Raw genomic sequence first — 22,919 nt, 5'->3', positions numbered from 1 at the left:
TTCCCTGCTGCCTTTCCCACTGAGGTTGCTTGCGAGGAGCTGGCAGGGTGGGTCGCAGTTGGCGTTCACGTGACCACGAGGTGCGGCAAGTGGTCACGCACAAACCGGTTGCCAGGGGCCTGAATTTTGTTCCTAAGTCCCTTCGTTCGGCGCCATCGTAGCTTCAAACAAGTTAACTGGGTGGTGACTTGAAGACCGCCTGCCTTTTGACTTAGCAAAGTGGGTGGTCTTTCCTCAGCGACCTCAGGTGACCAGCATTCCCATCACCAAATGTGCCGCCTGTCAGAAAAAGCAGCAGTCAGAGGAAGAGAAGTTGAAGCGCTGCACTCGGTGCTATCGGGTTGGCTATTGCAACGTGTGAGTTAAACCGCTTGCTTGCTCTCAAAGCCAGAGGCTCCTTTTTTGGGGGGGGAGGGGAGGGCGTGGGGTGGGGGGGAGGGGGACCGCCTGGGAATGGGAAGAGAGTGGGTTAGTTTTCTCGATGGGAGACTTGTTGTCTCTTCCTTTTCAGTGTGTGTCAGAGAACGCACTGGTCCAACCACAAGACCTTGTGCCGCCCTGAGAATATTGGCTTCCCCTTCCTTATCAGCATACCCGAGTCCCGCCTCACCTACGCGCGATTAGTTCAGCTTTTGGAAGGCTACGCAAGGTAAAACATCTGGGTGCCAGCAAGTATTCTTGGCCATCGGCGCCCGTCTGGCTCATTTGTAGGCTTGGGCTAGACTGGGCTCGTTGCCTTCGTGGGAACAGCCGCTTTGAGAGAGGGAGGGAGGGAGGGGGGGTGTTGTAAGACTGGAATTCTGATCGGCTGCTCTACCACCCCTTCTCAGGTACTCAGTCAGTGTGTTCCAGCCACCTTTCCAGGTGGGTAGGATGCCCTCCGAGCAAGGCCTGCCTCTTCTGTCTTCAGAGAAGCAAGAGCCTGCTGTCAGGAGCAGCTGTGCTACCGTTGGGTCTGCTGCCGCTGCCGCCGTTGAAACCGGCGCCACGGAATCTGGGGATGGAGTGAGGGCCCCACACCTCTTGCAGGAGCCCCAGCCGTCTCTCTCCGCCCCCGAGCTACAGCCTGAATTAGGGGATGCCAGCACAGTCAGAAGCAAGGCCCCCGCGGGGAGAAACTCGGACCTAAGCTTAGATTCGGGCTACTCTGAGCCGCCTGCAGAGTCACAGCTTGAGAACAGTATGGAACGGGAGCTGCCATATGAAAGAGTCCCCAGGCCGGAAGGTGAGTAACCCAGATAATCTCTGCCACCCTTTGGTTGAAATGCACATTTCAAGGGAATCCTGATGGTTTTTCAGCACATCTGGGATCCAGCTTTCTACCTTGGTATTCTTTCTTTAGGTAATCTCTGTGGAGGTAATAGGGGTAACAAGCGATCTGTGTGTCTCCTACGCTTAGCTCTTTCAAGGAGCCAAGTGTGAAATCAGTATCGTCAGCTGTTTGTCTTATTTTTATTTTTATTTATTTTAATCCCATTTATATCCCGTCCTTCTCCGAAGACTCAGGGCGGCTTACAATTTAAGCACAAACCAATGTGCTTAGCAATAGCCTTCATTCTATGTATATGCCTGATTATTGGGGCTTTCGCCCCCCCCCCCAAGCGGCATTATTACAAAGTCAGCTTATTGCCCCCAACAATCTGGGTCCTCATTTTACCTACCTCGGAAGGATGGAAGGCTGAGTCAACCTTGAGCCTGGTGGGACTCGAACCTGCACTAATTGCAGGCAGCTGGTGTTACTTAAGGAGGCATTAGCCCACTGCTCCACCAAGGCTCTTGCCGCGTTTTCTTTGGTTCTCCTGTCTTCTTTTGAAGAACGACGTGGAGGGTTGGGATCAAGGAGAAGAGTTTGTTCCCTGTACGCGTGGCAGAGCTCAGGCGGAATGATGGGGCAATAATGATACTGTGGCAGAGGCATTGAGTATTTTGTGTGGTTCCTCGTAGCTGAGGCACGCTGAACAGTGCTATCTTCTATTTTATCGGCTTCTCAGGCTGCAAGGAGGGGATTTGAGTTTGGATCAAGGAAAAAGAAGCTGGCTAGCTGTGCTGTGTTGCTGACTTTCTCTCTCTCCCTCCCCTCTCTTTCCACCCTACAGCTGCCATTCTGGGTTATCAGCATCCATCTGAAGGGCTGAATTCTCAAGTTACTCAGTTTTACATCAATAAAATTGATGCAACCAGCAAGGAGCAGAAACTAGAGGATAAAGGTGAGAGTTTAGATTAAAAGAGCTCAATCTTCCCAAGACAATGACAACTTTAATGTTTGATTAGGACATTTCAGATAGAACCATGCAGATTCAGGCATAGATTATTATCAGCTAGATCTGGTCTCTTGAGCCAAGGGAAGCTGCCATTGAACCATTGGAAAGTAAAAAGGAAGGAAGGAAGGAAGGAAGGAAGGAAGGAAGGAAGGAAGGAAGGAAGGAAGGAAGGAAGGAAGGAAGGATGCTCACTCACAGGACTTTATAGCTCCCATGCTAATGTTATGAACCTCTACAGCAAATATGTGGCATATATGATTAATGCAAGTAAGCATGTATGATTTGTTATTGTGAGATCATGCAATACAAAGTATTGAAAACTGCTGGAAATACCGCTCATGTATCTCCTTGCTCTCATCCTTCAGTATTGCTGTTCATCAACTCTTAACCTAAGTTTAGCAAATACTGGTATCCTAAATATTCTGACTGATAGAATGTTGAAATATCTGTCCAGTATCAGACATGTAATGTATACTCCTCAAGATTTCTCAAACCAGCACAAGTCTTAGGCAGGAAAGCACAATACCGAGGGCCAGAATTTCTTCCTCCTCCTCCTCCTCCGCCTGCCGGCTTTGGTTTTTGTTGTAAAGTTGCCGAAACAAACAGTGGATTTCGAAGCGTCCCTTTTGCTGCATTTTAGATATCTGTTTTGCTGTCCCCTCAGTGGCATAATTCCCATCCCATCCGCTATCCTGGAGAGCCAGCGTGTAGTCTAGCGGCATATTAAGGCTTGTAAGTTGCTCTTATTCACAGAGCCGTGTGAAAAATATGCCCAAAATGTGCCTTTCTCTGCTTTGTATGAGCAAGAAAAAAGGGAGCCACCTCTTGCATTCTTTCTTGGGTGCTTGTTTAGGCCCAGCGTAGAGGAATGAGGAACAGTGAGTCTTAACCTTTTCTGCCTTATAGGAGATACTCCCCTCGATCTGACCAGCGACTGTTCTTTGGCCCTGGTGTGGAAGAATAACGAAAGGACGAAGGAGTTTGTATTGATCAAGTCTAAGGAGCTGGAGTGTGTCGAGGATCCAGGCTCTGCCAGTGAAGCAGCCAGGGCAGGACACTTCACCCTGGAACAGTGTCTCAATCTCTTCACCAAGCCAGAGGTGTTGGCCCCTGAGGAGGCCTGGTAAGGAGGAGATTTCTGGGGCTACTGTTTAGGCTATCTCCAAAACGGATTGATAGTAAAGTAAATAAATCTAAATTCTGGTGTTTGAGGTTGTATCCTGTCCCCTCTGCTGTGGTTTTTTTTTACAGTTTTAATTAACCTTGATTAAAGCTCAGATTAACATCTAATTCCAAGGAAGCACTCTGCATCCTTGAATGTTGCTTAAACGAGAAAGTAGGACTTAGGGGACAAATGAAGCTTGTCTTAGATGGGGTTTTCCTCTCACCGAAAGAGCAGGTTTGCCCTTTGAAAATACTTCTTGATTCTCAGCTGTCTGGATGGCTCTGATGAGGAGCACATGTTTCCTAGTTTCACAGGTATACCAATGTGACCATTCCTATTTTGATTAGACTTAGCGATGGCTACAGACACCTTGGGTATAATGGAATAATAAGAGTTGGAAGGGACCTTGGAGGTCTTCTGCTTCAACCCCCTGCTATCTCAGATCTCAACCACAGCAGTGAGTTGCATCTGGAAATTGAGTTTGGTGCAAAAGATGGTGTCTAGACTGCTAACCGATAGAAGAAATATATGACGTGAAACATAATTGAACGTGCTGATGCTTAACATGTCGAATAACTTCGGGCAGCGTTTCTCAACTTTAGGAACATTAAGATGTGTGGACTTCAATTTCCAGAGTTCCCCAGCCAGCACGTGGCTGGAGAATTCTGGGAGTTGAAGTCCACACATCTGAAAAGAAGTTCCCAATGGTTGAGAAACATCGATTTAGGGCCTGCCTTTTTGAAGCCCCACCTCTCCACCGGTCAGTTTGCCCACTTACTGAGGTCAGTAGGAGAGGCCCTTTTGATGGTCCCTGTGCTGCCAAAGCCTGAACTATTTAGACCTTCTCTTATATGGCTCTGGAATATGCTTCCCTTTTTGCCATGTAGTTTTATTGAAAGTTTTGAAAAGGAACATAAAAACTAGCATCAAGTTCCCTTCGTCCTGTGCGCTCCCACAGGGAGGGCCTCCTCAGGGTGCTGCCGGTAAAAGACTGCCGGCGGATAACACCCAGGGGGAGGGCCTTCTCTGTGGGTGCGCCTGCCCTTTGGAACCAGCTGCCCGTGGAGCTTAGGACTGCCCCCGACCTCCGTTCATTTCGCCGGGACCTGAAGACCTGGCTCTTTGAGCTCTCCGGCCCAGGCTGAGAATTTTTAACTGGGGTTTTTATTTTTTTTAGGGATGATTTAATCTTTTTTAATTGTTTTTAACTTTTGTATTGATTTGGTTTTAAATACCCTGTAAACCGCCCTGAGTCCTTCGGGAAAGGGCGGTATATAAATCCAATTAAATAAATAAATAAATAAATAAATAAATAAATAAATAAATAAATAAATAAATAAATAAATAATGCTGACTAATACGAAGAAAGAAAAAAAGAAATCAAAGAAAAAGGGGGGGAAAAAGATATGAAAAAGTGGCCTTCTTTACAGTTGTTATCAGTACAATTTTAAATTTGCCCTTTCTCTAAAGTTACATTATGATTCTCTCCTCTCCATAATCTATCCTGTCTAATAATCAAAAGCATAAATCATAAGTTCATTTTTTCTGTTTTGCACAAAAAGTCCATAAGGTGTTTCCACTCAGCAGTAAACGTAGGTGTTGCCTTTTCTCTAATTGAAGAAGTCAGTGTGACCATCTCAGCAAGTTCCATCATCTTCAACGAGCATTCCTCCATTATGGATAATGCTGAATCTTTCCATCTTTGTGCCTGCAGTAGTAGTCTTACTGTGCAGTTAACATATACAAAAACAAAGTTTTGTGACTTTGTCCCAACTGTTTGTCCATTAATCCCAAAAGAAAGACGACTGGTCTCAATTGTATATTAATGTTTAAAATCCTCTTGAGTCAGTGTATGTGTTTGAATAAAAATTTGTAGTTTTACATATCCACCAATCTATAGCATGCACTTCCCATGTGGTATCCCGGGCCCCCACTCTCCAAGCAGTGTTCTTTAGGGAAATGGCAAAAACTAATATCTTTTGTCAAGCATTTGGTTATCAGCTGAATTGTTTGGATGTTAAATGCATTAATTTTAATTTTGCCTTGACTTTCGAGTACTTTTTATGTTTTCCAATTTACATTTGTAATTGCTATAATTCTTCTTGAGTGTTGCATAAACAGAGAGGCAAGATATACTTGCTTTATATCACAGTATTTATAGGTCACCAGATTCATTTAACAAATCAGACATTTGGACAATTTTTTTTCTTATATTTCCAAGTGTTTGACATGCTTTATGAGCATGTTAAACACTTTGAACTTATAAACATTTATATTTTTATAAATTTTTAAAACTCCCCTAGCCAGTTTATAAATGATAAAGAAATACATAATATAATGCAATAAAACCTAGCACGTTAATACTACATATTTAGCAAAATCTTGGCAGTAGAAGAACAGCTTAATATAGTAAAATCAGCTTAATCCCAAAAGATATTATTAACTCTATCCAGCTCAAGAGCAGATTGGGGAAAAGGATATTTAAAGTCTGACTTGAAATGAATAAAATCCAGAGTTAGCTCTCTGTTGGGAAGGAGGCCATCCCTTAAAAATAAGCTCTGTTCTGTACCTTCAGTGACGCTCTGGGAGGTCAGAAGGTCTTGTGAAACCTGTTTGAGGGAAGCAGTGTGTCCCTTTGTTTCAGTGTGCATAATGCTTAAAAGGTTCAGCACTTTGAGTTGACTTGAAAGAAAAGTCTGCCATGAAAGACACTCAACGCTGTTGCCACCATCTGCACTTGCACAGAGAATTAACAGCTTGCTGCAGACCAAGGACCGGGGTGGGTGGGGCGGGGCGGGAGGGGGAGTTGCCTGGTGGAGGGACCCATCCAAAACCACTAATATGCTTCCGTTCAGTTTCAGAGATTCCTTCTGCGTTACAATTTTTGTCCTGATTAATGTCAGGTGCAAACAGCCCAAACCACTCCAGGAATAGGACCGAGTAGATACTTTATTGCTGATCGCCCGTATTGCAAGGATCTCGCCAGATCGCCTGCCTTCCTTTGGAAACAGGCAGATGTAGACCTAAGGATTTGACCTCAGATGTTTCCCCCCCCCCCGCACTGACTCCAAGCTGGAATGTCTCTCCATTTCATCTTAGAGGGACCTCCTCTCCTTCATCCCACCACAGTTAAATTTCTGTTTTCCTTCATCCAGTCCAAAATATTCTCAGGAGTCATGTTTCAGGGTTCCTAAGTATTAATGAGCGATCTGTCACCTGCATACCGAGGACACTTTAGCTCAAAACTCCAGGTGACATCCCTAAGCAATTTACATTGACAATAAGGAGCATAGAGGACAAAGGAGAACCTATGGCAGGGGTAGGCAACCTTGGCTCTTTTATGACTCATGGACTTGGCTGGCTCAGGAATTCTGGGAGTTGAAGTCCATGAGTCATAAAAGAGCCAAGGTTGCCTACCCCTGACCTATGGCATCTCCCCAGACCATGAGATGAAAACTAGCCTCTTTCTAGGTAACTAGCTGGCAAATAATCCAGGACGGCTATCAGACCCCGTGCCTTCCACCCCCAGTCTAGCTTTCTGATGTTAATCTGCTTGATGCTAGCCAAAGTTGCCAAAAGGATTGACAGGCTTATGATCTGTCTCCCTCAGGCATTGCAGGAGAGCATTAACAAGATGGAAAGCTCTGCTAAATAGTGTAATTATTGGGATTGTCACTCAGACATACCCAGCTGTCAAGAATAAATTACCTAGGCACATCATGTTCTTCACTAAATGATGCAACGTGGACAACTTTTTTCAATTTAAGAAGTTCAGATTTTGTCTTCAGTTACTAAATTAGCCTCTTATACTTAATTATGCCTGTTGTGATCATCTTTTGAGTTTAGAAATTTTATTATTAGCTTTATCGAGAGGGGGAGCATAACTTCTGCCAGCCTGAGAGAGAGGCACCAGGCTTTGTGTGACACATCAAGAACTGCACTGCAGGGCCCGCTTTGGTCTATGGCAAACATGTCAAACTCGTGACGTATCGGAACTTTTTCCCCAATGGGGTGGGCGCGGTTTCCTCGTGAAGTTTGATACCCCTGGTCTATGGGCTCAGAATTTTAAGGGATGAAATGGATGCATCTTAAGTATTTCTGAACCCCAGAATGCAAAAAAAGTGAGGGGCCATGCCTTTGGCCCTTCCTCTTCTTTGGCTCCACAAAGGAGGGGGCCTTGCTGGGGTCCACAGGAGACTCACCCCCAACACACTTTTTGCGGTACTAGCATTAGCTTGACTTCACCACTTACAATATTTGCAAGATATATAAAATTTTAAAATATAGAATTCACTATCAACATTGCACATTCTTACAATTATAAGAGTTAAAAATGAACCAGTTACCAGAAAGCAATAGCAAGCCCTTTCAAATAGAACCCAAGAAACTTTTTTTTTTTTTAGAAAACTCTAGTGCTAGACATGTTTCTTTTGAGGTGGGTGCTCCAAGGGCCATTTCTTTAGTGAGAATACCGAGGTGTTTTTTTCTCATAGAACGCTCAGAACGGAGTTCCGGCACCTTATTTGGATGGAACCTTGTAGGGTAGGCAAGGCGGGTTGTATGACGCGTGTGAGTTCCGGCACATTTTTCTTTCACAAAAAAAGCACTGAGAATACCAGAACTCTTTTAACTTGACAGGAACAGCAGGAGGTATCAAGGAACTTTCTTTATCTTTCTACTTGCCCCGTTTTCCACAGGTACTGCCCAAAGTGTAAGCAGCACCGTGAGGCATCCAAGCAGCTGATGTTGTGGCGTCTGCCCAACATCCTCATCATACAGCTCAAGCGCTTTTCCTTCCGCAGCTTCATTTGGAGAGATAAGATCAATGACATGGTGGATTTCCCAGTCAGGTGAGGTTACGGCAAGGTGTGTCGCTTTACTCATCTGTTTAACGTCATGGAGACCCAAGCAATTCTTCGGGTAGGACCTTTCTGAATAGGAAAGGATGGGTTATCCTCTTTGGGCTTTGTCATAAATTCAGGACCAACTCACCTAACACATAAAGAGATTGTCAGTCTTTTGGTGAACGATACCATTTTGAAGGGCGAGTAAATGTGGAAAGAGACTTAAAAGAGGATCTGCCCACCTCTGGGCCACAGAGACCCTTGCCTTTCTTCTTGAAGGCCATCTGAACAAGAGGAAAGAGAGAGCCATCTCTTCTCATCTTCCTTTGTATGGAGAAAGGCTCTGCTTCCTTCGTGAAGAGGGAGGAAATAAGAGAATGGAGGAAGGGTAGCAAAAAGGCAAGGTCTACCCATACTCTGCCTCTAGGTAACTGAGCCACAGGAGCCAAGGAAAATCTAATCTTTGGAGCTGAATTAAACTCTGCACTGTTGCTTTGATTCAGCTTGTGGACAGGATGGCAATGTCTATATCAAAGCTGCTGTAGGAATGAGGTGTGTGTGTGTATACACACACACACACACATTTATATATATACTTTCACCATTTATTGGGTGAAAGAAGGCTCATTGGAAAAACAACTTCAGATAAACATTCTTTGTTTCTATAGCAGCAATTTCTCTACTGTTTGAAATCTCCTCACTTTGAAACAAATGAGCTGAGTTCATTTTTTTCCCATCACTCCCATCCACTTGATTTTTCTCTCTCTCCAGGAATTAAATGGGGAGGTTTTGGAGCACATTTCATAAAGTGAATAACCTCAGAAGTAATCTTGCTCACTCTGTAGCTTGCCCTGTTTGAGCATGATTGTGGAGTACACAAAACAGTCAGAAAGTAAAAAAAAAAGCCATCTGAGTGTCTTTGTGCAATGCTGACATTCCTCTTTGGGCAGGACATATACACCATACGCTGAATAAGGCCATTGGCCCTTCTAGTACTTTAGTCTCTACAGCAAGAGTGTTTAGCCCTTGCAAGAAAAGGGCAATCCCCAACTTTGCCTGATTTGTTGAGGTGGAATAAAACCTCTGCCTAGTTTTGGAAGGAGAGATGGTCAGGAGTCCTAAGGACAAAATAGGGTCTCTGCAACTGCAGGACATAATGGATCTATTTCGCTCTCAGAATTCCTCCAAACCATAACAAAGCAAAAATGGGACGAGCCCCACTTTGGGGGTACCCTGAGAATCACGGAAGGGATGTTGACAAATTGAACGAGACCTCAATAGAGTGATGAAAATGGATTTTTTTTTTAAAAAGTGCATACTTTGTTTAATAGATACATAAGTTATTTTATATTTTAGTTTTTTTTCAGTGTAATATAAGTTTTCAGGAGTCTTTGTAGAGTCAGCAGTATAGAAATACCGTATAGTGGTAAATGCATATTTATTGTTCTACACCTTTTTATCACTAGTTTTCTGATCTTTTTTAAAAAAAAGACATGCCAAGGATCCCAGTCTAACAGCCTGAATCAGATGCCTCTTGATTACGGGAATCTTAACTTTGGTGAATGGGATAGGATTCTTTCAATCTCTTTCATAAACAATAATCAAAATCTGACTGAAATTCTAGAAGCGGAATCGGTCACTAAGTACGTTGGGTTCTGTTTCCGTCTTCTTTGGTCTGAGAACAAAAGCTTGGTGTGCATTTGGAATAGCACAAAAACTCACCACCTTCATCTTTTTTCTTAGAATTATTATGTGGATGATTAATAATCTGATTAGAGACACATTTGGGGTCTGATGGGTTTGGTTGCTAAAGCTGAGGAGTTTTTTTCTTGAGTTTTTCCAAAAGCAGGGTTGTATTATTGTTGCTGTTGCTATCAAATGAAGATTTCCTTCCTTAAATCCATAACTGAAATTTTAAACGGCTCCTTTGCTCTCTTCCTTTTCTTCTATATAGACCCAAATTCTATAATTACTTCCACACAGTTCAGCTATGTGGATGATTATCAGACCATGCGTGATCACATGATTGTTCAAGAAAGAAAATACCTGTGTTGAGCTCAGATATTTGGGATATTTTTTTTAAAAAAAAAGTAGAGACAAATATGCCATTAACCATTGACAAAATAAGATTATTTCCTTCTGAATTCAAATCAGAATTTGGGTCCTGACCCATTTCAGATTGATTTTCTTCGAAGATGCCCACTCCTTAACAGGAGAGAGTAAGTTCAAAACAGAACTTTTCTTTTTTCAGTCCGGCACTCTCAAAATTCTTTTGTATATGATCCAATGGCTGCCACTGAGAGTCCCTTTGCTGTATTCAGTTTTCTGTAATTGTATGGCTTGTATTGATCTGAGTTTAAATCCAGATAAAGAGACAATAAAGACTTTCTCAATAAAGATTGTCAGCTGGTAGACTGGGCTGCTTCTAAGGGAAAAAAAGATAGGAATGGAATTTAGGGACAAAGTATGCAGCTGTCTAACTTGCTCTATTCTATCCTCAGGAGCTTGGACCTGAGCAAGTTCTGCATTGGCCAGAAGGATGAGCAGCAGTTGCCCATGTATGATCTATATGCCGTGATCAATCACTACGGAGGCATAATTGGTGGGCACTACACAGCCTATGCCCGGCTGCCTAGTGACAAGAACAGCCAACGTAGTGATGTGGGTGAGTAGGCTTTAGGTCCACTGATCTTCAACAGGTGAGCCGGGGAGTCCATGTAGAAGAGGGATTTTCCATTTCCTGCTAGAGCAGGGGTGTCAAATTCGCTACGTCACGTGACGTGTCACGACGTATCGCGACTTTTTTTTTGCCATTGCCAGCAATGGGGTGGGCGGGGTTTCGCTAGGATGCATCCGGCCCACGGGCCGGCAGTTTGACACCCCTGTGCTAGGGGTTTCATGGAAACCTAGGATCAACGCCATGCGACTTTTTAAGATTGCACATCCAGTTGAAGGAGGAAAAAACACCCTCCTTTTCTTTTTCTCAGCCCTGAAATCTTTTGTTGTTGTTGTTGTTGTTCTACAAGAATTTTGCACAATGGATGCAAGTCATAACAAATCTCACTCCCCTCAGATTGGACAGTGCAGATCTAGGTTTTAGTTCAGCCCTTCTTCCTCATCTAATGGATCTATCTGCAGAATTCAGTGAATTCAGTGAGATAACGCGCCATGTGTGAGTGGTGCGATTGGGATCATAAATCTTTGAGGCACCATTACTTGCTCTCAGCGTGCCCAGCGAAACGACCCCAGGCTTATTGCTTAATTCTATTCTGTTTCATATTATCAAGCAAACAGAAAGGTTAATAGATCAGGCAACCTTAGAGATTAATTTAGAATGGCCTCAGTTCCAATTGAAGAAGTTCTCTGGCATCCACTGACAGCTCTTAGCTGTTTTCCAGAGGAGGAATATTGAATTTTCAGTATGCTCCTCTGGGAGTGTTCTCACTTTAAGAAAAAAAAAACCTTCCTTGGCAGAGGATGGATGGATGTGTGTGTGTGTGTGTGTGTGTGTGTGTGTGTGTGTGTAATTGGATTCTGCCAATACCACATTATTCAGGGTTAGGCACGGCCAGAATTGGGAGGAATGCTTACTTGGGGTTAACCTACTGATAAAGTAGATCACAACCTATTACTTGATAAAATAGAAAAATGTGGGTTAGATAGCATCACCACCAGATGGATTCGTAGCTGGCTGACAGGCCGTACTCAGCGTGTGGTCCTCAATGGAACTACATCTACATGGAAGGAAGTGTGTAGTGGGGTGCCCCAGGGCTCTGTTCTCAGCCCAGTGCTCTTCAACATCTTCATCAACGATTTGGATGAGGGGATAGATGGGGAACTCATCAAATTTGCAGACGACACCAAGCTGGCAGGAATAGCCAACAGTCCAGAAGATAGGGCTAAGATACAGAAGGATCTTGACAGACTATCAAAAATGAAATTCTATGTAACAAAATGAAATTCAATGGTGAAAAAAGTAACGTTCTACGTTTAGGCAAGAAAAACCAAATGCACGGGTATAGCATAGGTGATCACACCTTGCTCAAAAGTAGTAACAGAGGGATCTCGGAGTCCTAGTGGACAATCACTTAAATACGAGCCAGCAGTGTGCTGCAGCTGCCAAAAAAGCCAACACAGTGCTAGGCTGCATTAACAGAGGAATAGAGTCAAGATCACGTGAAGTACTAATACCACTTTACAATGCCTTGGTAAGGCCACACCTGGAATACTGCATCCAGTTTTGGTCACCACGATGTAAAAAAGATGTTCAAACTCTAGAAAGAGTACAGAGAAGAGCAACAAAGATGATTGGGAGACTGGAGGCTAAAACAAATAGGGAACGGTTGCTGGAATTGGGTATGTCTAGTCTAATGAAGAGAAGGACGAGGGGGGACATGATAGCAGCGTTCCAATATCTCAGGGGCTGCCACAAAGAAGAGGGAGCCAAGCTATTCTCCAAAGCACCTGAAAGCAGGACAAGAAGCAATGGATGGAAACTAGTCAAGGAGAGAAGCAACCTAGAACTAAGGAGAAACTTCCTGACAGAACAATTAATCAGTGGAACAACCTGCCTCCAGAAGTGGTGAATGCTCCAACACTGGTAGTTTTTAAGAAGAGGCTGGCCAGCCATTTGTCTGAAATGGTGTAGGGTTTCCTGCCTGAGCAGGGGGTTGGACTAGATGACCTCCAAGGTCCCTTCCAACTTCTACTACTACTACTACTACTGCTTCTTCTTCTTCATCATCTTCTTCTTCTTCTTCTTCTTCTTCTTCTTCTTCTTCTTCTTCTTCTTATTATTATTATTATTATTATTATTATTATTATTTATTATTATTATTATTATTATTATTATTATTATTATTATTATTATTATTATTATTATTATTATTATTATTATTCCATTTATATCCCGCCCTTCTCCGAAGACTCAGGGCGGCTTACAATAAGAAGCACAAATCAAATGTGCTTAGCAATAGCCTTCATTCTATGTATATGCCTGCTTATTAGGGCTTTCGCCTAGGGCTTATTAGGGCTTTCGCCCCCAGCGGCATTATTACAAAGTCAGCTTATTGCCCCCAACAATCTGGGTCATTTTACCTACCTCGGAAGGATGGAAGGCTGAGTCAACCTTGAGCCTGGTGAGATGCGAACCTGCACTAATTGCAGGCAGCTGGTGTTACTTAAGGAGGCATTCGCCCACTGCTCCAACTACTACTACTACTACTACTACTACTACTACTACTACTATTATTATTATTATTATTATTATTATTATTATTATTATTATTATTATTATTATTATTATTGCCTGGTGCTGCCTTTGAAGCAGCACATTCAAAGATACCTTCCTCCATTATAGAAAGAAACACTGCTCTTCAGCGTTGTTTTGCCTGCTTCATTCACTTTAAAGGAGAAAGAAACTGCCCTCTGTCCTTGTTGAAACAAGCCTGGTATAGTGAAGGACCACTTGAAGTAGCCAAAAACAGCCCAGCTCCAAATTAATAGGGAATTGGACAGTAATGGCTATTTTTTAATTCCTCTGCCCTCACAGGTCACATGCAATAAAAGTTCCTTCCACATTTGAGGATTAGGAAGATGGCTGGTAGAAAGCTGATTAATTATTGCACGTGTTTAGTAGGATATTGATACTGACGTTTTCCCCCCCAAAGAGGATTATTTGCTGGAAAAGGACTAAGCAGGACTATTGTTATTCCATATATAATTTACACAGAGCCTAGTATCTGGTTACTTAGCCTCCTTGCTCTTAGAGAACTAGGATAAGAGTTCTAGCATCTTCTGGTCATCATAGAAATGGCCAAACTGGACCAAAGGAGGAATCGTCGAAAGGTTACAGTTGCTACTCCCTGAGTTGCTACTCTCTCTCCCTTTCTTCTGTTAGCAATGTCGTCCTCCTGATGCTTGGTTTATCGCAGTCAGAAAAGAGAGCAGAATTCAGCATCCTTAAATATTTCTCCCTGCACTGAATACATTTAAAGAGGAGGATAGCATCTCCTTTTAACAGCGTCGTCGACCAACACTCATTCCTCCCAGCATGCCACCACTGCCATGAAAGCAGTGCTCATGACTGCAGTTCTGATAGCAAGGGGAGAAAAAAACTATGGTATCAAAAGACGTACGGTGCAAGTTAAATATGAGTGTGTAAGTTAAAAGAGAGGTGTAACTTTCAGAGATGTGAGATGGCAGGAGCAGAAGTGGGAGGGCTCTGAACCGGGCAGCCTGTGCTTTGAAAGACTCCGTCCTTATCCCTCTCCTCCCTTGGTTCAGGTTGGCGGCTCTTCGACGACAGCACCGTGACTACAGTGGATGAAAGCCAGGTCGTGACTCGATACGCTTACGTGCTCTTCTACCGCCGACGGAATTCTCCCGTCGATAGACCCCGGCGAGGACCCCCTCATCCCTCGGACTCTCGAGCTGACTTGGGCCCTTCCGCAGAAGCAGCAGCCAGTCAGGTGAGGAGTTCCATCCGTCCGCCTTAGAAGACTAGACTGAACTAATATTTTTTTCCCCCCATTGTTGACAATTGAGGAAATATCTGCTGGGCCAGGCTCGCAGCTGTGGCCGTGAGAGTGAGGAGTTGTGGGTGCTGTTTGTCCTCTGGTATATCAAGGTGAAATATTGGAGGAAAACAAGTATATAAGAGGCCGGGAAAAATACTGCAAAAATGAGAAACACTTGCAAGTATGTGTCTGTGTGTGGGGTGGGGGTGGGGGAGGGACGGGAAGGAGATGCTTCCTTCTCAGTAAAGCCGGAAGGCATCCATGGGCTCAAAACCGCAGAGTTGAGTTTAGAGGGGCTGGGGCAAAAGATATTTTCTCAGTAGAATACGTATTTCAAGAGGTCATAGTAAATTGTTGGGGACCGTGCAGCGCAACAGAAGTCAAGCAGCCCGAGGGGTCTCTTCAGTCTCTTGCAGCCCAATTCGCCTCATAGGGTTGTGGTGGTGGGGAACATAGAGGAGGAATGAATGCTGTATTAAGTACCGTGTTTCCCCAAAAATAAATCCCGCCCTGGAAAAAAAAAAAAGACCTACCCTGATTTTGGGAGGTGGGCCTAATATAAGCCCTACTCCAAAAATAAGCCCTAATTAGGACCCCGCCCACTCCGTCCCACCTGGCTGCCACAATGGGGCAGTAAGCCATGCAGCACATCCTGCCGCTGCCGCCACAACAACACAAGGCAGGTGGGGGAGGGGGTGGAGCTGCCCCACGCGCCCCGCACCTGCTTCCTTCAGCCCCTCCCCCCAAGCCAGGCCATTCCTTCCTCCCTTTCACCCCCTTCCCAAGCCGGACTGCCATGCTACCCTATGGAGGATAGGTGGGGTAGGCCTGCTCCCTCCTCCGCCGTTTCGGAGCCAGGGGGGAATGACGGCGAAAGGCTCCGCTGCCGCTGTGCGCCGCTGGAGGGGCTTTCTTCACGCTCCACCCCACAGATCACTTGTCCGGGGGCAGTTGCTGCTTCCTTCTCCTCCGCCAATTCCTGTGGCTTGCGCCATGACCAGGCAGCGCAAGCCTCCCCTGCCGCCTCCCTCCGCCAGCCCTCCATCGCCACTACTGGAGAGAACGGGAAGCGGAGCGGCTCTGTGCAGCGATGCAGAGCAGAGAAGAGCACTTGCTTGCCGCCCTGCATCGCCCCGCGTCTGCCTTCTCCGTTCTCGAAATGGCAACCCCGTTTCCTGCCGCTTCTCCTCCCAAAAGCAAAAAAAAAATGTCAACACTAACCTGCTTTCCAGCTCTGGCGTGTTTCTCTCCTGCCGAAAACGGAGTTCGTGGGACTAAAAAACGTTCAGTCAGATCTTTCAACTTCTCGCGAGACCGGGTCTTACTTTTGGGGAAACATGGTATATATCATCTTGAATTATTTGTAATAATGATGATAAAGGCAGGATATAAATAAGTAAATAAGTTTCTTATGCACCCAGTTCTGTAGTTAGATGCCTCTCCCTTCTTATTCTCCCTTCTTCCCATCCACTAACCTGGTGGGACTGGGCTTCTCTGAAATGTTGTCAACGATCTTGTCATAGATAGAAATGAGGACGGTTACATACAGGTTTTTTTCTGTGGTTCCATATATGCCTTAGGACTCTGCTGCCATGGTGGTATCCAACTTGGGGTGGCTTCCTAGGTGAAAGGTTAAGCTGGGCTTCGTCCAAGGGTATGAAAGACAGGCTGCGTTATCCTTGCCCTTTCTGAACCTCCCACAGTTTGCTGCTCCTTTTGAGCTTGGCGTCTGCCAGGGCTTCCGGAAACCATATTTATTTATTTTATTTATTTATTAATGGGACTTATATCCCGCCCTATCTCCCGAAGGACTCAGGGCGGCTAACAACAATAACATATAATAAGTACAGAAATTAAGATAAAATTAAAATTAAAGTCCTCTGTGCAATAAATTAAAATTAAAAATAAATTAAAAATTGTAAACATAATTAAAATGCCTGTCAGTCCAGGTCAGCCAGGTGGAAAAGGAGTGTTTTGAGGCTGCGGCGAAAGGACTGGAGATCTTGGGCCATCCGAAGCTCAGGGGGGAGCTGGTTCCACAGGGCTGGCGCTCCCACAGAGAAGGCCCTTCCCCTGGGGTTCGCCAGCTGACATTGTCTAGCCGACGGTACCCTGAGGAGGCCTTCTCTGTGTGAGCGTACTGGGCGATGGGAAGAGAAATAGGCCCAGAAAGACCTATTCAGAGGGTCTTTATGCTTAAGCCATGGTTCCTTTTATGCCTACGGTCACTCACCGTAGGCCCTTGTGGCACCTTACGTCAGCTCCAGCATTTCCTTCCCAGAACAAGCTTTAAATCTGGAGAACTCAGGAAGAAGCACCGCCTGTCCACAGAACCCAGGGGACTAAATGGGGGAAACGCTACGGATGCTTTGGTTTTAAAATATCGGTAGAAAATCAATGTGATTGGCAGACTGCCCTCAATGGATCATCCTGCACCTGAAAACATGGTCTATGGCGGATTACCCTGTGGCTAACGTCTCCTGTTCATCTGTTTAATTAAAAATGAAAAGGGAATGACTACAGTGGCTTATCATCTCAGACTGGTCCTTATGATTTCTCACTTACCAAAGTTGCACTGTGGATTAGGCTTCTCATCCTTTAAAATTCTCACCTGCACCCACTCGGATGTTACTGATTTGTCACGCTCTCGCCAGCAAAAGCTTATCTTTGACTAGCTGTTCTCACTCAGTGTGACTGGTTGGTCAACTGAATGTCCTTCGTTTGTACAAGGAAGCACGAACAGTGATTACGTGGTGCCTGTGTTTACTGAATGGAATAAGTTGGCAGACTGGGCAGGTTTCCACCAAGCCAGCCAGCCAGCATGGATGCCTAACTCTGATAGGTTTTTCCTCCATTGCCATGTGGCTTGTGCTATTCACTCTTTTCCCTAGGAGTCCTTGTATCTGAACATGGCCCACTATTAGAATTGTAATCAGGCAGGGGAAATACATAGGCTGTCTCAGAAAACTGGCAGTGTGAAGGGCAGGCTCTGTGGGATAGCCACATGCAAGTGAGATGGGCAGCTGTCTAAATTAGATAAAAGAGTCAGGGCAAAGCGTGGGTGATTGAGGGGTTTGCTATTATGTTCTCCTCAAGTGCTGACGCAGGTTTCCACATCGCAGGCTTCTCTGCTCTGGCAGGAACTGGAGGCTGAAGAGGATGCTGCCAGAAGGCTGATGAGGAACCCTTGGAGGTCTTGCAGCCAAAGGACAAGAAAACTCAGCCCAGAGTGTCCTGATGAAGGCCATGTCCGATACTTTGTCCTGGGCACCATGGCGGCCATTGTGGCACTCTTCCTCAATGTCTTCTACCCGCTCATCTATCAGACTCGTTGGAGGTAGCGGCAGTAGCAAGGCAGCTGGAGGGCGGCAGCCAGCTTACTGCAGTGTTGTCCTCTGTGGCATCTTCGTAGCAAAGTGGCTAGGATGCCAAGTAGCCCAAGATGAAGAAGCCCTAATGTCAGTCCTGTGGTGAAGGTGCCAGGCCCAATGCCCTCTCCCTCCAGATTGATTGATGACACGGATTTACAGTCACAGGAAGTTCTCATTTCAGCAATTAGATAGTTGGTATTTCTCTGGAATAATTCTTCCCTCGATAGCTCTTGAAAACTATGTCAGCTGAACCAAGGGCTAAGCCAAATGACTGTAGTTCAGTGGAGTCTGCAGATCCATAAATATTTGCTCCACACTGATGTGACAGTAAGATTGACCTGACTGCCATCTGCCCTGATAGAATTCCCCTAATTTGGCTGACACCAACCTCCCCTGAGACAGTTATTGCAGGATTGACAATTTCCTCTGCTGGCCATTGGCCCCTTGTTTGAAGGAAGTCAAAGATATTTTTAACGACCACCTTTTTTCCTTTACTGGGGGAGGGAGGGTGCATTGCTGACTTTTCTAAACATTTGGTGGGTTAGATTTCTTTACCTATGATATAAACAGAGAGTTCAGTCTCCCCTGTTTTTTTTTTAAAAAAAAGCATATTAGATATTTATCTAGCTATGCAAACTGTATTTGGATATGAGTGTAAAGGAACACTGTTTTCTCCTCCTCCTCCTTCATTATCTTGCATTTTGCTTCTGTACATACTTTTGTGGATGCTTGCGTGCCTATTTCTGTGCATGCATAAAGTAGAAGTGAAAGTAAGGAGTTACTGTCGCTTGTATTTTAGTCTGGCCCTGCAGTCTGAGATATAAAATGTCTCTTGTGCCTTCAGACTACCGGCTCAACTAGCTTTGATCTCGGTCCTTGGCTTTAGCCAAGACTCATCAGAGTTGAAAACTCATAAACCTAGAACGAGTATAATTCTTCGTTTCATCCTTTTATTTTTGTTATTATTCACATGCAGTCTAATTCCTAACATCATCTTCACATATTCTTCCTAGCGGTAGTTTCAGAGAACCTTGCAGATTCTTTGGGGAAGGAGGAAAGATTTCAGGTTAACTGTTCCTGATGACCAGTATATTCTCGCTGTGTCCCAAGGAATGAGCAGTAACTAACTATAGCGGTGCCAACATGCAGGAACTGGCCAGTACATGGATCTGGTGGGAACCTTTCCATTTTGGTTAAGGGAAGCCCCGCAGGGCCTAAACTGTCCTCCGCTGGCTTGGTGAATGAAAAGTTAGCATTGTGCAGAGGAAAAACTTTCGCTGTATTTATTTATTGTATTTAATAAAAATCAAGGTATTCTAAACTCACGGTTGATTCTCTTTCTTTCACTGTCCGCTGCTTTTCCATTCAGCGGCCACTTTTTTCTAAAAGCAACAGATTTCTCCCAGCCCCTTTGGTCCCAGGCGTCTTTTTGTACTGACCTCTAAAGTGCTGGTGCCGGTGAAAAAAATAAGCTGTGCTCCCTGCAGCAAAGGAAAAGCGGTAGAAATAATAAGGTCCGAGAGCCGGGAGAGAACTTTGTGTGCTCTCTGATCCTGTGGCAGCTCAGAATTTGTTTTGTGCTGCTGTGAAAATGCAGTGAGGATTTAAAACGAGGATGGGCGTCTGCAGCAAAGACTAATTTCTACTGCTGGGTGGTACTTTAGTTTTGAAAGCAGAAAAGTGGGGTTCTTTTTCTGTGCTTCTAAAAAAAAAGAGTTGCAGCTGCCTTAAGGAGTTAATAGGTTTTGTAAAGCTATGAATTTAATGGCAAAATTATTCTCCGTATGGGGTTGCATTTGCGCCCCCAAGGTCTCCAAAGCGTCTTTTTTGCTATCAAATCAATAGCATTGCACACCTTATTAATTACTTGCAGGTTATGTCTCAGAAAGCAGATGGGGAGGAATTTGGGGTGCAGAATCCCTAAGAAGAATGAGCTGTCCATCCTGCCCTAGATGAGCAGGAAAGCGAGAAATTAGAGAGGAGAAGGAGAAGGAGAGCAAAATATGTGGGCACTCCCCACGTATTCAAGTAGTTTACAAGTTGCTCCTGCCCACATAATGGAATGTGACTGTTGACCCCAAGATGGTTCTCTTGTTTTAACTTAAAACAACCAGGTTTGGTTTGCTTTTTCGATTTAAGAACTACAAAAATGCTTTTAAATTGTGTAGGTGGAAAAAAATGTAAAGCTGAATGGTTTATTGGATTTTACAGTCAGTAGTTCTAGCTATTTGCTCTTCTCTGCTAGTAGTAGAATATCTTCAGCATAAGAGCTAATTTGTATAATTCATTCAGATTGCCTCAGTCAGTTTTTTCTGGCTGCAGAGTTAAGTTACTCTGGCATAGAGTTTTCCAAATTGTATAGAGTAGAACAGGCAACGCTAGATTAATAAGTGATTACGCAGGAGTAGTTACACAGAACGGACCTATTGGTAAGGCTGTGGGTGTGTCTGTGTGCGTATGGATATATAATACAAGCTGAAATGAAGCTATGTTTCACAGACAAATTTCACAGGCTTCTAAATAGCAGTCCAGTCCTTTTTCTGCAACATCACACATCTTTCAGGACTATAATTATTTCTACCACATTCTGTTTTAATAAAAGCCTAACTTAAGTTTGATACATAAATATGTACTTTGTGGCTTTTGATCGTTTCAGGTTCTAATGGAACAAAATGTTTCTGCTTGATTCCCTCTGTGGGAAGAGGGGAAAGAAAACAAATAGCTTTTGTGGATCCTCTGCGATTTTATCGTTTCTGTCTAATCCTTTGTTCTATTTGCAGGGCATTAGCTCTCCCTCCTTTGGATCCAGCCTGACAACTGATGTTGCTCCTGCCCTGGCACCAGAAGGGGTTGCAGAGCACCCCGCACCATCCTACAGCAACATGGAGGAAATTGACTAAAATCATGGTGCGCTGGAGGAGGGCAGTGTACATACGAAGGCTTGGTTTCGTGGCTTCCCCCACACCACTCCTGGCGCACCCCCGCAGTGGGGAGGAGGAGGAGCTGCTGTGACCTTTTTTTTTTTTGAGCACACAAGCACTTTCTGCTCCACCCCTGCCTCCTCCTCCTCCTCCTCCTCCTCCTCCTGCCAGATGGAAAGTTTCTTTTTGTGTCCCCTGCCCGAGGAGGCTGCTCTGTGCCGGCATGCAGGGGGGGAAATTTTGTGAGCCCCAGTGCAATCCCTGAAGCTCCTGTCCGCCCCCCCCCCTTGCCCCCCCCTTTCCCCTCCAAGCTCTGGTTAGGTTCATCCTGCACAGAGAGGCAGCAGATGCGCTTCCAGGTGCCCAGCCTGCCCCGCTGTAAGCCAAGGGGGAAGGGGCCATTGGTCTCTGCCCCTGAGAGGCCTTCTCCCACGTTGCCATACCACGGTGCCTGCTTCACAAACTTCCTCTCTGCCTGTTCCTCTGCTCTCCCAGATCTCCCCTTCTGAGCCTGAGCTCAGGACGCCATCTTGGCCACAGAATCAGCCTGTGGGAGAGAAGCAGAGCTCCCTCTTTCTCCCGGTCCCTTCACCAGCATTGTGTAATCTGTCAGGGAGAAGGGGGCTGGTGGTTGGCACCTGCTATTCCCCTCTCATCCTTTACAAAAGCTCTGGAGCTCCGGCTAACCTTCCACCATTTGGCTATCTTCAGTAATTTTGGGTTGCTGTTTTTTTGTTGCTGTTGTTTTTTTTAATCCCTCGCGGCTCCCTTGGGTTGGAAAGCCACTGCCAGCACTATCACTATTTAAATATTTGGCTCCTTCTCCCTTTCACCCACCCTCAGAATTTGCTGTAACCAAATGAGGCTGTCTGGGGCCTGTTCCTAGGAAACCTTTGTCTTGCTCTCCGTTTGTATAAAGTTGGTGTTTGTCTTGGGTCCTGAGTCATTAAATTCTACTTAATGATGCTTGTTTCTGTTTTTGTGTGCGTTGTGTCTGCTGCCATGCCACTCTGGCATAGATTACCGGCCAGGTTACCAGTGTAGAATTAATTACAACCAGAATTAAAACTTTCGTTCTTTCTATCCTTTTGGTAAGTTTGATATTCTTAGCCAAAGGAAGGGCTATAAATCAGGGTTTTCAGGATATCCTTGTTCTTTTTTTGGTTATGAACTGAATGTGTTTCTGCTACATGCTTTTGTTCCTCTGTGTGTATTTACAGCGCTGAAAAGAAAGCAACAGCAGTAGTTAAAAGGGATGGACTAGTACAGGGGCGGCTCAGAGTCTAAAATCTGTCTTCAGCCATGGAAACTCATTTGTGACACAATTAAGACTCAGTGGTTGCTATAGGAATGTAATGTAAGAATATCCCTTTTGCCTGCTACTTTCGGTTGAATGGCCAGGACGTAAATACAATCAATAATATGTTGTCTATTTGCAGTAGTGAAGGTGTACTTTTCTCCATATTATAACATGGAATCTTAACCCAGCCTTAAACCTCAACACATTGCATTATGGTATAAGATTTAATTCAGGGGTGTCCAATCTTGGCAACTTTTAAGACCTGTGGACTTCAGCTCCTAGAATTCCACAGCCAGCCATGTTGGACACCCTCAATTTAATGGATAGTTCAAGCTGCCATCTTCCCACTCCAGATCATTTTGTATAGCTCCTTTCTCAGCTGCTTCTGATTTCCAGTAATTCTAGCTAGAAGCATTACGATTTTAAAATGAACCGAGGAGAGAGTGACTGGGGGGAAAGGAATGGAAAGAATGGGTGATATTTCAGTGGCTGCTGTTTTTATCCTACATACATATACTTTCTGCTTTGCCCACACTCGC

The 22,919-nt window shown here is 44.7% G+C and overlaps 1 protein-coding gene across 7 annotated transcripts in view; it reads left to right on the top strand.

Moving 5' to 3' along the window:
- USP19 (ubiquitin specific peptidase 19) overlaps positions 1-22,049 on the top strand; it is a 62,101-nt gene extending 40,052 nt beyond the window's left edge. For 4 of the 7 annotated variants that reach the window (XM_081318655.1, XM_081318654.1, XM_081318653.1 and 1 more), the window contains 10 exons: positions 221-357; positions 512-649; positions 831-1,225; positions 2,097-2,207; positions 3,168-3,384; positions 8,124-8,276; positions 10,772-10,935; positions 14,556-14,740; positions 17,911-18,125; positions 20,940-22,049. In XM_081318655.1, coding sequence (XP_081174781.1) covers positions 221-357; positions 512-649; positions 831-1,225; positions 2,097-2,207; positions 3,168-3,384; positions 8,124-8,276; positions 10,772-10,935; positions 14,556-14,740; positions 17,911-18,125; positions 20,940-20,973 — 1,749 coding nt within the window. In that variant the 3' untranslated portion in view covers positions 20,974-22,049. The remainder of the gene's footprint in view (positions 1-220; positions 358-511; positions 650-830; positions 1,226-2,096; positions 2,208-3,167; positions 3,385-8,123; positions 8,277-10,771; positions 10,936-14,555; positions 14,741-17,910; positions 18,126-20,939) is intronic. The other 3 variants (XM_081318658.1, XM_081318657.1, XM_081318659.1) reach the window with 2 other exon arrangements.
- Positions 22,050-22,919: the final 870 nt, after the last annotated feature.

This window comes from Vipera berus (genome assembly GCF_964194415.1).
Source record: "Vipera berus genome assembly, chromosome: 2".
Classification (NCBI taxonomy): Eukaryota; Metazoa; Chordata; class Lepidosauria; order Squamata; family Viperidae; genus Vipera; species Vipera berus.
Note: the sequence above shows the minus strand (reverse complement) of the source record. Positions and strands in the feature narration are given on the sequence as shown.